The sequence below is a fragment of the Chaetura pelagica genome, unplaced genomic scaffold (genome assembly GCF_000747805.2).
Source record: "Chaetura pelagica isolate M959 unplaced genomic scaffold, ChaPel_1.0 scaffold11, whole genome shotgun sequence".
NCBI lineage: Eukaryota > Metazoa > Chordata > Aves > Apodiformes > Apodidae > Chaetura > Chaetura pelagica.
In genome coordinates, this window is record NW_009952694.1 from 2,628,476 (window position 1) to 2,646,401 (window position 17,926).

Below are 17,926 nucleotides of genomic sequence, written 5' to 3' on the forward strand. Positions count from 1 at the left end.
GGATGCATTATTATTATGTTACATTCATCCAGGGAATACCAATCCTAAAATGTCATTAAGGCAGAAGAAAATGAAGAAAGAGCAGTTTCAACATGGAGTAAAATTTCCAAGGCTTTAATTAAGGATATGGCACTTAACAGTTCTGTAATCTATTATCAGAGCATTTAAGAGCTAGTTTCACAGAAGGGCTGGACAAGAAATCCTAGTTCCAGCTTCAAAGACCATCTGATAACAAGCATTTATTTGAGCAGGGACTGGAATCCAGGGACTCTTTTCTCCCAGGGAAGCACCAAAACCATTTGGCTATACAGATGAGCATGTACTTTCCCTGGGATTTGAAGGAGATCTTATTTTATTAAAGAGCAATTTCAGCAGTGAACAGAGTGTGGCTGATTACAAAATGTCCTCAGTCCCAACGGTTAGAACAGTTTTGTAAGAGGCAGAAGATGTGGCCTCAGAATTGGAACATGCTCTCTCATTTCCTGGCTGATTGATATAACTAGGGAGTTACCACCTGTTGAGCTTGTGTGGGCCCTAATCCAGCAAGTAAACCTTCAAAACTCTTAGCGGTGCTGTCTTGCAGGTCAGATGAGCAAAGAAACACCTCCTCCTCAATGGATAGAGAGAGACATGAACTGGGCATTTGACTGTTTAGATACAGGGAAGAACTCAGGCAGCTCTACTGCATGGTAACATGGGCAGATTTCTAGGGAAGGGTGGCAATGAAAGCTTTAGATACCTGTGAACTTCAGAGGCATCCAAGACTAGGCATTTGGTGTGTTGAGATTCTCATCACCTTTATTTTAGACACAGGCACCTGTAAGGCTAGATGGGAGGAACTTGCATCAGACGAACAGAGCGCTTATATGCCTAACTCTTAACACTTCTGGAAAAGAAATACAGAAAAAGATTTATCAAGACAGATTTCCTCAGCAGCTTCTGGAGGGAAGAATGATGCTGGGGAAACCTACTCAATGATAGAAAGCTAAAAAAAGGCTGAAGAGATGTACAGTTCATGAATACACTAAAACAGTGATGAAAATACTTCTAATGTCTGAAAAACCTCTTTAGAAGATCAATATTCATTTGCTTGACAAAATTTAAATGGAACGCATTTGTGAAGTACATAAAGTCACTGATGGCAGAAACCCTGTGTTTTCCCAACTGTCAAAATAAAGCATCTATCATTTCACATACCACAATATAATGTTTTGCCTCAGCTTCATTTTAGTAGAAGACTCCAAGGTGATTTAGAATGCATGCAAGCTCACTATAGTTCAGGAAATACCCTAGAGTTATGAAGTTTCAAGCTGAATGCTCAACAATGCCACAGGCATTTCTACATCCCTACCGACAGGCTGGTCAAGTCCAACAGACTGATAACACAACATTCTTATTTTTTCTTTTAAAAAATAACAACAACAACAGAAAAGGACAAAACAGAATTATATAAAAAAGGACACCCTTTGTGAAAGGGAGTAAAAATCTGAACTCTTCACCTGATTTTTTTCCATTACTGTGTCTTCCGTTCAGAAAAACAAAACAAAAATCACAATGACACAGTTCCATATAAGTTTTGTTCATAAATCTTTCCTCTTGATATTTACATGTGCATCTCTCTCTATCTCTCTGCGCTGCTGTAGTGTATCACAATATAGCTGGCTGTATATTGGGATACATGATCACAACACTGCCAGTATATAGTACCTGAGATTCTCTTGATTCTGGTGCTTGAAAAAGAGGAGCTTTTGATGATCACCTTGAAATATCTCAGAAAAAAGCCAGAGAATGCATTTCTAAATAGCATTATGGACTTTTTCAGTTTAAATTACAAACTGCTGTCAGAAAAACATGTACAGCTGCATCTCTGGCAGTTCCAAATGGCATCAATATATATTGATATGATTGTGAAGAGGAATATGAATTTGTCAGCAAGGCATTTGGAGAAGAATTGAGACAAGCAGAAACCAAAGTACTGCTCCATCCTTAACTGGAAAATTTAAATCCTCCACCTAGAGATACTTCCTTGTAGGATCAATGGACATCTGCAAAAGGTTTTTTAATTGCAAGTATACACTATTTATATCCAGAGATTAGCAGTATTTCAAGAAAAGCTACATAAGATGGCACCCTCTGGTTTACTACATTTGTCCCCTCAGCAAATTTAGAGCACATCTCTTCTTTTGTAGAAAACGAAATCTGTAGTATTGTAAACATATAAAAATGCCCCGACCATACTGAAGTCTAAAGGAAACAAAGAAACAGGGAGGCACAGTGAATGGCGTACGTTGGTGGGAGATTTTAAGTTTCTTGCTCCCTGGGATGAGAAGGTGTGCAAACCCCACAAAATTCATTGCTACAGTTCAAGGTGCTTAAAAAGATGAAAGCATCGATTTTATCGGGCAGATTATTCCTAGTAAATTACAATTCCTGATATAAAAATGTGAAAAGAGGACTGTCTCCAGTAAAAAGATAACAAGTACAGGTTAGGACCGAAGTTATACAGAAGCTGAGAGGAAAAGTCAGCCATAGCAGAATTTGACTTCTGAAAGAAGACAGGACAAAACCCACACATGACAGAAATTGAAGTTTTTTCTGGGAAATCTCACTCTGAAAGAAGGATTGCACAGTGGTTGTCAAACCAGCTGAACTCATACTGAGTCACAGCAATTTGTACTCTTTGTTGGCTCTTAGAATTAAGGATGTAAGTTGGGCTGCTATTGATCCAGTGTTGGAAGCCCTGCCACTAGCTGCGTTTTATATGTAGGTGGGTGATCAGTATCAACTGACCACACTGAGAGGAATAGTTAAAGTTCTCTTATATTCTGAAAAGTGACTCTGTAGAAGTGGCATCATGGTGTTCCCTATTTATTGCATTTCAGTGATTTCCACATCTAGTTTGCACAGTATACAAATAAAAAGAAGGTTTTTTTCCAGTTGTAACTTCTGTTTACCCCAGTCAACTTGGTGACTCAGAGTCAGCTTGGGTTCTTTTCTGTTTCTTAAATACTGCCAGTATTACAAATGGCATATAAATATTTTGCTCTGTGCATCTATTTGCACAGCTATGCTGTAAATGAAAGAAGCTTCTGCACATGCAGTTGAAACTTAGCCACAATACTGACAATTCATAAAGCAGGATTCAGTTAATTCTCCTCATATCTGATGCAAATTATTTAGGCGAAAGAGAAGAAAAAAAAATACTTTACTTGACACTACTAAACAGGCGAAAGAATTAAAAACTTTGTAGTGTTCTAAGGTGATGTTTTTCTCTACTGAAACCATACATTTCCATACTAGCAACAGCACTTTTTCAATAAAATTTAACAATACATTTTCTTACTCACAAACCCAGAACATGAAACTCAGAGAAATCAGTTCTATTTTAAAAATGAATTTTTATGTTGCATTTAATGAAAACGTTCTAAAATCGCACAAGGGACTCAGTGTCAATTACCCAAAATAACTACTTTTAAGCAGCAATACATATATGAAAAGCTACTAATTAATGTAGATATCTCACAAAAAAATTAAAATAAGTATGAAAAACAAGTAATGGACTAAGACAATAGAATTTAATTAAACATAAAATGTATTATCTAACATCTTTGATGAAAATCTTTTTAGCATAAGCTGTAACTGCAAAAGGGCTTTCTGAGGCAGTTTGTGAGGTATACTCCTTCATGAAGAAACCAAGGGACTATATGATACAAATTAATCTCATTATTCCAGATCTTGCAAATTATTTCTAATGGATATAGTTGCATCAGTCTTTAACTGAATATAATGATAATTACTTTTAATTTTTTAAAATGCTAAAAAGATCAATACATGTGTAATAAATTAAAAGTTACTGGACAATTTAGAACATGTACTTTTGCTGTTTAGAGGCTTTTTTCTTTAAGAGTACTGATCTTACAGCTAAAGGAGATTACTTCCAGTATATCTACCCTATGCTTAAATGGCTTTGAGTCCTCCAAGCTAAGCATAGGTTAAAGTTGCAACCACTGCATGTCTCCAAGTCAAAGCTATTGCTTTCTGCCTAGTTCACTAACACATTATATACTGAAAGGCATTGACTGTAACTGAATTTATAAAAGAATCTTCATTTTTAGTGTGAGCACTTTCAGAACTGCTAAATTACTGCAAGAAATTGTAATAGATGCTTACATTTTCATTGGAAAACCAAATACATGTAACATTCTGCAACACTGTCCTTCTAGGAAAACCCTTGACATGATGTTTATTTTTATGTTGTTCCACCAGATCTTACAGCTAACGAAATTCTTCAGTGGTTCACAACATCATCTAGGAAGAAAAAGCTGTGATTCATCAGGGCAGACAAAGCTGGGCTTTAATCCATTCCTATAACCATATTGCCAAGTCTATATTGTTTACATTGCGTCTCAATTAAGAGACAGGCAGGACACCTGGTACTTCTTTATCTAAGTCCCACGGGCTGCCAGATGACTCAAAATCCATAACAGGTGCTAAGGCAGTGTGAGTGCAGCACCATTAACACAAGCTGGAATTGGATAAAATTTGGACTATGCTTAACCACTTAAAACACTCAATTATGAAATGAAAAATGTAGCCACTTTGCACCAAGCTCCTCTACAAAAGGCACTTATAAAGATATGTAGAATTAGAGTGCAAGTGTAACAGACTTGACATAAATTTTAACTTTAGGGTAAGTATTATCCAGAATTAAACTACACCAAACCCAGCTACATTAAAAAGTTATCTTTTTAAGATAATATTATAAAAATATTATAAGACTATAGTTACTGCATTTAATGCATTTTAATTCTGATCATCTGCTTAGGCAGCAAAAATGACAAAACTGATGCTCAGATTTCTAGCAATTTCAAAGTTAAGGGAAAAAACCTGAATTAATGATACTTAATTAATTCTTCAACTCTGCAGAACCCAGAAATTGTTTATTTTAAGGACTTGAGGAAAGCAAAGTATCTTATGGAAGGATTTAAAAAACAACAAGGTTCAAGAGAAAAACTATAGGTTAAAAGACACCCCTTTGTACCAAAAATTCCTATTGTAGATCTCCTTTCAGTACTTTTTCTGCTAAGGTGACTGAATTAATATAAAGCTTAGACACTGACAGAACACACCTCATGAGAGAAGAAATGAGTATCAGAAATTTTACAGCTGACAATTACTTAAGAACTATCTGTATCTAAATGTGAAGTAATCAAATTAAGTTTCTATTTAATATTGTAATTATCAAGAACTCAATATAGTGATTTTATTACCAGAGTAAACAGTAACAAAGTACAGTAAACTATCATTTAAGACGGTGTCATAGCATCTATGATAAGCAGCATATTGGCTTAAACTAATGCACTATATGCCTCTAGGGAACGACAGGCTCAGAGACTGGGTTTTAACATCAGAATCTATCCATTAATCTTGACTTAAATATAATCTACTCTGTAGTAAGAGGAAGAATGGGCATTCAATGAATTATCTGTTTGAAATATAGCAGGAGCATATTAATACAAACATAGCGGAAAGTCTTGGTTTTGGTATGATTTTTGTATATTGTTGGTTTTACAAACCCTGAACTGCACTTTAGCATGAAGAGACCACAAGCTCAAACGGCTAGCAGGAAGGACAAATACCTTAACAGTGTAACAGATTACTCATTAAATTTACTGGCTGTGTGGTTAGAAGACTAATGACAGTATTTACAAATACCCCTCTCATCAATGTTTTAGTAACAGGCTACCGAGGTGAAAGCACCCAGCGAGGGAAACAGTGCTGAAGCCCTTATGCAGGCAGAATTCCTGCTCCAGCTTCCAGGGAGGATTCGTCTTACTAATGCATCCAAGATGGGAACTGATGAACCTGTAAGGTGTGTTGTGCTAATTGTTTTGAAGCCCATTCCAGCTGCTGCTGCTCCAGGCACTGGCTGGGGTGTTGCTGCTGCGGGCGGGTGGGCAGCTCAGCTCGAGGGCAGCCGCTCACCTGGCAGCAGCAGCTCTGCAGGAGGCAGCAGGGCAGGCACGGGGCCAGCACACCAAGGCACTCTAGTTTATTAGGGCTGTTGCATCAAATGTGCCAAGGAGAGACGTTGAAGTGTCACAGCCCTCACTTCAAGCCCACAAATACTGTGTAATAGTCCAGGCGAGGGGGATCTGCAGCCCCACATGCTAACTCCTGATTTGGGAGGGGGTTTGATGCCCCACTCGAAAATTCAGCATTATGTTGGTTTTAACTAAAGTAATTAAGGTTGGTGAGTGTAAAAACACAGAAGCAAAACTGGCCCTTTGTTCTCTCTTATTAGCTTGAATGTTTAAGCCCACTGTTTTCATACATTGAAATATTTAAATTTCTCCCTTAAATAGTTTTTCTTGCATATACAGACATATTAATTGATGAAAATGTAAATAAAATGCCTTTAATGAAGACATCAATACAAATGGTAAAATTACAGAATAATAAATTAGTAATAAATATGAAATAAATGTTTTCCATTAAAAAGACTGCACATATTGATATGTATTAATCTGCAACCCCATACCACATAGTAACAAAGAAAACTTCTCTCATGAGAAATTTTGTCATTAATTTCAATTTGTACTTAAAAAACTTTACAACCTTTCCTTCTTTTATAGTTGATGAGATTGTTCTTTTTTTACCCTGGGTTGTTGCAGCACTGATATGAGATGATCTCCTTATAAGCCTCTTCACAGGGCAATAAAATTGGTTTTAAAAAAGACTTTAAAAACTCGAAGTTAGGCAGCTTCTATTTAAAGGAAGAATACAAATATTAATTTTCAGTTACTTTCCTCTCTATTTTGCAGGGCAATTAGTAAAGCAGCCCCTTCGGCCTCCTCCCAAGTGCTGTCAAGCTGTTGAGAGCAGTTTGCAGCACTACAATGGTATTATTGTGAACACAGCCTGGGCTTCCTTCCCACAGAGAGTTAAATGGGCTGTTCCTGCTGCCCATGATTGGTGTCCAGTGAAACAATACTTAAGAGCCAGGTTTTATCAGTTCCACGCCAAAGAAGTGAAGCCAGGGAACCCAAGCCTTCATATCATGCTGAACCATATGCCAACCCTGCTGGCCCCAAAGGTTTATCACTAAAAATCAGGATCCATCATGTCCCCTGTGAAATTTCACTTCACATACCTTCTATGAAACGCATGGCTTTGCTGAAAACTGACCTTTTTCCACAATTGGCAAGAACAGATGGATGGTAACTATGGCTTGGCAAGCAGAAATTAAAAGATATCCCAACAGCCTGCATTCTTCTATGTTTGGGGGGAGAAGCATTCAGGAGGAGATAGATATATTTGTGACCCACAGATCTATTTGGGTGCTGTTAATCAGCAATTAAATTATTTTCTCAATGTCTAGAAAGTATATTGAGATTAATTTGATTGGCCAGGCTATGATTAGGACTCATGTCCTTTGGACCACCATATGGTAATTCCAATTACTGTCATACTAACTTTTAATCCTTGCTTTACGTTTTTTTATTCTTTCCTATTAAGGATGTGGCACATACGGAACAAACGATACACATACACCCTTTTGGTTATAGTTTTGACGTTTAATTAGTGAATGCTGTGACATGGAGTATACTCCATCTCCAGCTAGGTATTTCCATATACTGACAGGTAGTATGTATAACCCCTTTTTTCAGTAACTGAAAACAAAGACAACCAATGTGCTAGTTTCTATTTGTCTCTTCTTACATTTTTTGGTACCTATAATCTTCTAATCCCTCAGTTGGAACTGGAAAGCATGCTCCAACTGTCTTGATTACCATATGTAGAATGATGTAGGAACAGTTTGCCAATATCTTGTTCATCTCACCCAAAAACATCATTCTGTCTCACAGGCATAACTGTTCGTCAGTTTTCCTTGTTACAACTCTTGTCCCACATTTCCCACCAATTTCAGTATCAGAGTCAACCCCACACAGTATTATATACCTCTTCTTTGTATATATAGAGCTTTTAGTGTTTCATCATACAAATCTTTCAAGTTTGCAAGTCACTTGTTTGTTATAAGGAATGAATTTATGACTAGAAAAGGATTAAATCAATAAACAATGCTGTCCCTTACAAAATCTTAGAAACTTTGGGAAAATTGTTTAATCTTCCCTGCTTTTATTCACAGACTTCTGAGAGCACTCAAAGAAATCTGTATGAATTTTAACACCTTAAGGGGGTAAGAATCTTAACACTTTAACACAGGTTTTTGTTATCCAAAATGTTTAATTAATTAATAAGGCTAAGTAGGTATTAACAAAAAACCTGTCATTTTGTGTTACATACAAAGCAATCAACTCTGCAAAAGACTAAACTAGTTTATCTTTTTCATTCCAGTTTACGGACACTCAGCCTTCTCCCTGCAAATTGTTATTTAAAAGATGGATCTATACACATTTAAAACACATTTTATAATGAAAGAATGATTGCTCTACTAACTTACAACACAAAAAATGTCCTACCATAAAAGTTGTAGGAAGAAAGAACTTGTCTTCCTCAAGTCATCTGTACTGACAGATCCAAATTCAGAAGTTCCAGAAGGCTAATAAAACACTTCACTGCTTTTCAGGGTAGCCCAGTGACATACTTGTATTCTAAAATAGAATGCCAATGGCATAAGCCTACCTATATTTTATACAGTAATCAGCAGAAGCAATACTCTCCCTTCACATGGGTAAATTCAATTGACAAATGAATGCAGATGTAAAATATGTTTTTCTTAAGAGTACAAAAAGATTTGAGTCTCCCCCATAACTGTCTGCAGTATCAACAGAGCACTCAGCTTTTTGGAAGTAAAATTATTAGTAAAAAAACTGATTACTAGAGGTAATCAGTTTTGTCTCATTTTATATTTTGCTCTTTTGCCACTTTCAAAAGAGTCTCATGTGTTTCATTAGAACAGAGTAACTAATAAATAAAACTGTACTAATTTTAAAAAGTTATACATATCTTGTGATGACAACATTACCACACTTAAACCCACATGCTTACACTATACTTCTTTAACAGGTGCTCCCACCATCCTAGTTTGTTTCTGGAGACAGACCATAAGAAGAAGAAGAGGCAGAAGACTTCTCTACCTGGCAGTTACTGAAGAAAATAAGTTTACCTGAACATGTGCAAATCTAAAACGGCTGCTAAAGAAAAGCATGTATGTGTGTTTTGCAAAAAGTCTCTCGGACTATATGCAGGAAAATATATGACATTACAACATAGCTTTCAGGCCTTACACTTCTATTTATTCCTCATATTAAAAATGAAAGAAAACCAATTCAAATGATGTGCATGCCTTCATGAAAATGCAGTACAAAAGCAGCAGCTTGGTACACATATCTGCAAGCATTTTTCTAGCAGTTATCTTAAGTGTCTATATGAGAATCACTAAGGCAAGACTTTAAAAACCTCTCACAAATGAGGGTTCAATCAGTTGTCTCTAGTGGATAAAATCAAAGGCATTTAAAGTGATGCTTTGGAATTATTCATTGCAAAACACTCCTATTCTTTTAACAGGTAACTAATAAATAATGGCTGAGAACAGGCTTGCACTACCCCTGAGGTCCAATTGTTACTCAGAACACTGCCTACTTTTGCTCCCTGGTGTTGCATTTTAACTCTAATTGCATGATCAAGCCAATAAATTGGACTCAGGGGACAAAAAAACACTACAAAAGTACTTACTCTGACAAAACCAGAGGTTGCAAGAAAATGCACTTCAAACAGAAGTTTGAAGGCAAGACGAGACAAGCGAGGGAGAGGTATCCAGGCTTGAAAGACAGTCATTAATACTGACAGATTACTGTAATTCTGGCTGTCAAGGTGATCGATTTAAGCAGCATATGCCAATCAATACTCTTCTCATTTACTGAGCAGCATTAGACATATAGTTCGGTAAGATGTCCCTAAGACAGGATTTCAAACCATACTTAACAAACATAAATAGCACAATTCATGCTTTGGAATCTCAGCTGTTTTTTCATTTGGCCTGTTTTTAATTGGGCAGACCTCAGTGTGATGTTATCCACACAAAAGTTACTTTAGATTATTCTATTACACTGCATTGCCATAATGTATACTATCCCTTTAAGTGAGGTATTTTAAACTGTACCAATTTTCTATATAACATATTAAAGCACTAATGTTGAATATGAACATTCTTAAATGCATCAGTGTTTCAAGCACTGTTCATTTTGCTTTTTTGTCCATCATTGGTTTGCTGACCTGAGTACTTTATCCATCCAAGGTTTACAAGAAACCAAATCTTCCTGGTATTTCCCATGGAATTTTCCTCACAACAGTCTCTCACTGTCCGAATATACTTATGACATATTAACTGCATATATTATTTCAGAGGGGAAAAATCTATAAAGATAATAAAGATAGATACTACTGTCATTGTGTACCTACAAGTAGACACACACATACATGCACAAACATGCGCACACACATGCATGACTCTCTATAAAGATATAAAACTTTCCTCTTACATTTAGGTTGTTGTAGAATGCATAAAGAAACTGTTACACATTATCCCTTTTAATTGAAACACCCGAACAGTCCATTAAAGCAATCTCTTATAAATGCTTCAGAAATGTTTAGTTTTTCACGCTATACCACTGCATACAGGCATTTGATGAACTGCATTTTTAATTATTAAATGACAAGTGAAGTGTCATCAGAACTAGGATTTGGGAGAACAGCAAAACTGAGCAAGTCAAAGTACAGGAAAGACTGAACATCATATTATCTACCTCACAATTCTTCATTGAAATAATTTCCATTGTTAAAGAGTAAAATAGATGTTAGAAATAACTATTTTCTTCTGGAAAATACAGCAGGGGTCATACGATGAAGTCATTCATGGCTCTTACTTGAACTTCCATCAGATAAGGCTGCAATGGTATGATTCAGGGCTGGGAATAATACTGAAATCCTGAAATTTTCCATTATTTTCTGTAAAGCATATAGAGTACTATCTAAGAAGTGTCCCAAGCATTATTTTTAATATCTGTTTCTTCTCATGTCTGATGACAGAAAAATCAGTAACAGGTATGTTAAAACCTTTTTAAATGTACTATATAAAAATTCTGATTGCATAAACATAGCAAAATTTGCCAAGAATCTTGGCATATGGTTGTTCAAAAAAATTCTGAACCAGAACATATTAAAAGAGCAGTTATAATGTCATGCATTATTCCTTTTACTATACCAAAAATAAATTAGTGGCACTGTGAAAAACGAATTCATGATACATATTTAAGGAGAAAAAGCACCAGTTATGCCTTTTCCATTTTATATAGTTATAATTGATGCAATCCTCACAAATTTAAGTTTGAAAATGTAAATAAAACAAATATTCTTAATTAAATCAGACAAATGTGGCCTAAGAATCTGAAGAATATTCTTTACTCACTGTGTGTCACTAATAACAAGCACTTACTTTCCAATGTCTGCAGCTCTATCTTGAGGTAGATGATGGTCAAGCACATTCAACAGTGACACTACCAGTTCCAATAAAACCCTTTATTGGGGCAGTTAAGTATCACATCAAACAAGTGAGCTTCTTCTAAGCTATGAGTTTTTAACACAGAAGAAACTTTTAACAAAACACTCAAACACATTATTTTTTTCAAAAAGAAGTTATTGTCTTGTCAATACCACCTGGAGTTAATAGCTTCTCTCTGAAGACAATTGTCTGAAAAAGTCAGTTACAGTATAGCAAGTACCAAATGTTTGGAATATAATGTCAAAAAAGATAGGGGATGTAAATTTTCCAGTTTTTATTATTAAAAAAAACATTTATAAAATAATTTAGATTAAGATGTATTCTGCAGTATTTTGTAGATGGAATAATTAAAATAGCATTATGTTTTTGACACTTAAACTATTTCATATTAAACCAAAAAAATAATCTAATTGGTTGAAGAATTCTTGGCATTAGGTCAAAACTTTGTGTAGTATTATAAAAAGGTGAAAATTATGCTATGATGTTCATATACCTAGAACACCTATACTCCAGGTGTTCTGAAATTTCAACCAATTTCAGATTTAAAAGATGCTAAACACAGTTTCTTGCTGTGTTTCCAGCTAAACAGTAGTTAGCATCTTTCGGGAGGGGAATACTACATAAGAGAGAAAGTATTATGGTGTCTGAATTGCTCTATTTGCACTAACTGTACTGTAAATACAGATGGTTTGGAATAACTGTTAACACTCAAAAATTTGTGTACAATGTGTAAAAAAGTAACAGAAGTCATTTCACAGTTGGAATTCCACTCCCACAAGGTTTCAGTTGTTTTGTTGTATGACATAAATTTCAACAAGGCGGATTATTGGAAATGCTTACTAGACTCAGAAAAGAACACTATCTTGGTGTACCTCTTGGCATCTGGCTAACATCTGTTGTTTATTCAGGAAATTCAAGTACATTTTTATATGAAGCCTTTTCTTCTGTTTTTCAAAATATTTAGTATGGAACCACTTCCTACACATCACAGATTCTGTATTCAGAATGTGATCAAGTCCTTGCTCTGACATGCAAGCCATGAATAATACTATTTCAACCAGGAACGTCAATGCAATTTAGTAAATGAGTAGTCATCTTTAACAATCCCCTAAATATTTGCCTCCTTATTCTGTTTCACAGTGAAAATTCAGTCCCATTATTACATCTGCTGCTATGGGTCTTAGAAGTTTTCCTACTATATATATGCGCAGCTGGATTGTGTTCAGGAGATAAGCACCTACTTCATATGACAACAAACACAATGAGAAGAAATACATTAGCTATGAGATAGAGAAGGGGGTGTTGCTGCTTCATTAGCAAGACAACACAAGTATTTTATGTGTCACCTCCTGCCATGTGCATTTATGCCACCTGTTAGTGAGGGGGTACTGTTACAAGAAAGCCAGGCCATAAAAAGATAGTGAGGAACTGCAGAATCCTTGAAGGGGAAACAAAATCAAAATCCACAAATCAGTGCAGAAACTCCACCCATGATGGCAATATTTTCATGCAGCTGCAGCAATGAAAATGTCAAGCACCATGTGAAAGCAGGATACCTGCCATGCCAGACTGATGTTTGCTGATGAATTTAGTGAACTTCTAAACTTAAAATGCCACAATACGAAAACATATCATCATATATATAGTGAGCAAAGTATAAAAACAGTGCAGAAGAAACCTTTAAAAATAATTTAAAAATCAAATCTTAAATATGCTTTGCTATCCAAGTTTGCTATCAGAAGTATCAAAAACATGTCAGAAAGTGGAAGGTGAATGACAGAATATGTCAGCCTCAGAAAGCTACTTCAGACTGTACAATACATTCCCAAAGTTCTGGGAGACTACAAAAGGGAGATGAGCAGAATTTCCTGTATCCGTGCAACCATTATTACACTATTCACACGTGCTCCCATTGCCACATTGTGATTAGCAGACTAGAGCAATAAGGAAGAAGTTGCAATCAGGTTATATGAGGAGGACTGAATATCCCTGCTGATTACAAATGACAGCTGATTTTTTCAGTCAGGTCTGCACTTAGAAAATGCGCTAACTTGGAGAATGGAAAAGACTTCCTTGGATGGAGGGGCCACACTCAGTGCCACTTTCTTCACATCCCATGTACAAGCAAATCAACACAGTCCTACATTTAACTAAGAGTTTACCATGATCCACCCTCACCACAAAGATCTGTAACATGACATTGTAGATATTTCTTAAAGATAGCTAAGCACAGACCTACGCATCATCAAGTCGACAAGGCATCAAAAGGTGCCCACCAAGTATTACACAGCACAGTGAAATAAATCACACATGGAGACATCAGTACACTGATGCTGGTTTGAAATGAAGAGACTAATGGGCTTGAAATGTGCTCTGCTTGAAAGAACATATTCTTGTTTCCTCAATATTCACATTAAGCTGAACTTCTACCAACCATCATTGAATTTCCTAATAAACTAACACTGCTACAGTATATTAGATACTTGTAAGAAAGTAAAAAAAAAATATTTTTGAGCAGATTACTTCTGAATTCTCTTCTTGCTGACACCACTATGGTCCTAAACATATGGGAAGCCTTCATTACCAGCTTCGCTTTTCCAGCTTAGTCTCTCCTTTTGGTATGCCAAACAGAAAAACAGCATTTCTGTTTCTTTTTTCCCCTCCCTCTTCCATGTATTGTTTTCACCACTCCAAGCGTTCTTCTTCTTTGCTCCAGAAACACTCCAGCCCAAGGAAAGACCACCTTGATCAATGAGTCCTGTCTTTTGCAACAGACATTGAGTTGGTGGGGTCTCCAGAAAAGCCATTTAATCACAGATCATAAAGTACTCCTGCCCCCACGCCTTTTAGTCCATAAAAACCTTAGAAGTCAGTAGTGAATTGCTAAATCCATAGCTAAAATATGCCAGAGGAAAAAAGTGGAAGACACTAAGACAATCCTTGATGTGTTCAATTCCCTGCTTTTGCAGGAACATAGTTAGATTTAATTTTCAAATATTCCTACTTAACAGACTATGTCCATGTTACAGGAAACACCTACCAGTCTTCAAAATTCTTGTATGAGGAAAACTCCTTCTTGACCTCAAATATGGCCATGGGTTGAACACCAAGAGCACATCCATGACATTTTCAATCAAGAGCTTTTGACGTAACGGACACCACCATAGCCTAATTCAAACCAGGGAAGCCTGTAGAGATCTCTTCTAATTTCATGCCAAGCAAACAGTGTTTAAAAATTAAAACAGGGGTGTGGGCAGTTCCTTACAATATTTACAAAGCACTGAATATAAGATACTCCAAGCCAAGTGAAAGAAGAATTTCACCAACTACTTAACAAAGCTACCCTTTAATATCAATGCCCAATCACCTGGTGCTTCACAAGCCTACCAAGTGATCATATTAAACCCACCAATCAATCTAATATCTAATATTAAAGATATGTAACACTTTCTAGTTACCATGCTAACCATATTAAGGAGGCAAACATCATAAATTACAATGCTTTAATGCACATAAAATTACAATTTGCAGAATTAAAAGTGAATGTGCCATTACACAGCCCTCAGGAACTGGCCAATTCCTAGACACTGAGCTGGAAAACTATGTCAGAGGCATTTATTACAACTTCCATTATTCTGTAAAGAAATTAAAAGATAAAAGATTGTGTGGCTTTTTGGTACTGAAAGTTTGCTGTTTCAAAGTAAATAGTTTTCCAATTGCTCATCACTATACATCAATTAATACTATAAGCCATCACTTTTCATGGTACAACAATGCTAATACATTTTAAATTCTTGGATTAAACCACTTGAGTAATGGCAAAAAGATCGGACCTTTCCAAACATAAAAATACAATTAATCAACATCTGTCGTCTACATAAATGGCATAAACGTCATTTAATGTAATCATATCAAACACCATTCATCATTCATCTGTAAATCCACTTCATCATAGCTAATCCAAAACTCTGAGTCAGCCTTAGAAAAAAAAGAGTATTTTAGTAACAATCTTCTCACATGACAAATAAAAGTATCTACAGCTTGGGTGGAAATTAAGCAAATAATTTCTTTTGGACCAAAATTCAAATTTACCCATCAATTTGTGAAATTAAAAAATAGTAAGTTCTTGTTGATTTTACTCATGGATGTATTATAACAGAACTCAATCTCAAGAAATGAAGAAGTGACAGACTTACCTTTTTAAAAAAAAAATTCTGGTTGGTAAATCTCTTCTTCCAAGAGCAGTTCTTTCAAAAAACTACAATTTCAGTTCCAACAAAAAAAAATTAAATTGGGAGAACCTTTTCGTGACATCTTTACTTAACTTACACTAACTTAATTTTGACCACAACTTTGTATTCCGAGTTGAATAACAAAATCTGTATGACAAAAATATAGCAACTTTCTCATCTTGAGAGAAAACAACATTCATATCCTTCTTGGAATTAAAAAACTAAATTAAGTCACATTAATACTGGATAAATACTACATATATTTAAGGAAAGAAAGTTTATTAGCACCATGACATTGCTATTTAAGAAAGTCTACGTACAAAATGGTGATTCAAGTAATTTGGTTTAACAAGAAGTGATAAGCACATGTTATAAAACATTAGAAACAGGCAATTTTTCAGCACTGAATCTCTTATTCACTTAATTGAAAAAAGCTGGTCTTCATCTGACTTATAATCTATGGGCTTCATTTTCTTAAAGGCACCATCGTCCTAAAAACTGAAAATACTTTCCCTATGTTAAACCGACAAAGATATAAAATGACACACAACATAAAGATCATACCTGTAGAACAAGCAAGGGAATGTAAAAAGGCCTTGGAAACCATTTGAGTGAAAGGATACAAGTTTTGGTATAATGGGATTAATGATTTCAATGCACGGCTTGCATTTATAGCTGTTGCACGAACCATAATAGGGAGAATTTTTCCATTCACAATAGCACCATCAAAGAGTGGACCAAAAAAGGGAACCTGAATAAAAAAAATATGAAATTCAACATTAAGCAAGATCTTAGCTATAACAATTAGCAATCAACATTAACAATAGAGCACTCAAATAATATAATTATTTTTTTTCTCCTCATCACTAGATAATCAGACTAGTTATTGTGCCCCATGACAGACCTTTTTTCTCGTGGAAATACACAGCCATATAACTGCTTGATATCCTTGGTAACAGATAACACAGCATTTGAAGAAAATTAAGCAACCATTTGAATATTATGCCTCATCAAAGCTTATTTCCACAATTTGCTGCTAAAATCCTAGGAACAGTCAGTCACGCACATGCATGTAATGTTTAAGAGGCTGAAAGGCCAAATGACAATATTGTTGGTGGTAGTAAGCAAAAGGAGTAATTACTCAAATGTTAAAATAATATTTATCATAACTTTAGATGAAACATGTCCATATGTCCAGCTGTTGTACAATTACTGGTGGACTGACCCTCATCTTCCATTTTCTTTTCTTCCATCTGCTCTTCTTCCTATGTTACCTATATAAATATACAGTAAGCCCTTTACAGGAGAAATCTGTAGTGAAAGTTTGGCCTCTTTGGACCTTAAGTGTAAAGCCTTATTTGTGAGATCCATTAAAAACCTTGATTTTGAGTAGAGATAGAACAGATGGATCTTACATTTTGGCCTTACATTTTTCTCTAAGTAATCATAATTTTGCAATTTGAAAAAAAAACAACACCCAAAAAAAAAAAACCCCAACAACTCTATTAAGTATCTTCATTTCCTGTATGTGTGAATAAAGTTCTGAAGCTGCTAGCAAAAAGCATGTGAAAAGCAAAATTTTTTCATCAGGGTAGCAAAGGGAACAGAGTGAACACCAAACAGTCTTCCTGCTAAGATGAAACCAATGCTGTAACATAATTTGAGAGTCCTGTGTTATTTTTGCCATCAGTCATTTAATGTTGCTTTGAGAATACTGAAATCTGATGGAAGCCTTTTTTTTTCCCCACATACAAGGACCTCTTGGACTAACAACAATCCCTGCTCTCAGCAGTTTTCTTTTTCCTTCTTAGCCTGCACATCCCCAATACTAAAACAATTTGTACTTAAAGTATTAAGGGAAATAATATACTTATTAATTGAAAACATTAGTAACCCAGTAAAGAACAAGACCATGTACTGGTCATCATTTCATGCCTATCATCAGATAGAGGCAGACATCGTATAGAGGGAATCTTCTTTCTGTCATAGCTTATTTATTAGTATCAGTGCTTCTTGGAATAATTTTAGTATTTAAAGCCTATAATTTCATGGCAAGCGTCACCACACACAGAAAATATGCAGTACAAACACTCATTACTACTTTACTGAGTCTGTGTTCACTACACAAAACCACTATTTTAAAAACAGGGCTGACATAGACATTTGAGGA

The 17,926-nt window shown here is 35.5% G+C and overlaps 1 protein-coding gene across 1 annotated transcript in view; it reads right to left on the minus strand.

Moving 5' to 3' along the window:
• The window catches only part of RALGAPA1 (Ral GTPase activating protein, alpha subunit 1 (catalytic)), a 140,507-nt gene that overhangs the window by 14,142 nt on the left and 108,439 nt on the right, over window positions 1-17,926 (minus strand). Inside the window, exon 39 of the mRNA XM_009993938.1 lies at window positions 16,380-16,507. Coding sequence (XP_009992240.1) covers window positions 16,380-16,507 — 128 coding nt within the window. The remainder of the gene's footprint in view (window positions 1-16,379; window positions 16,508-17,926) is intronic.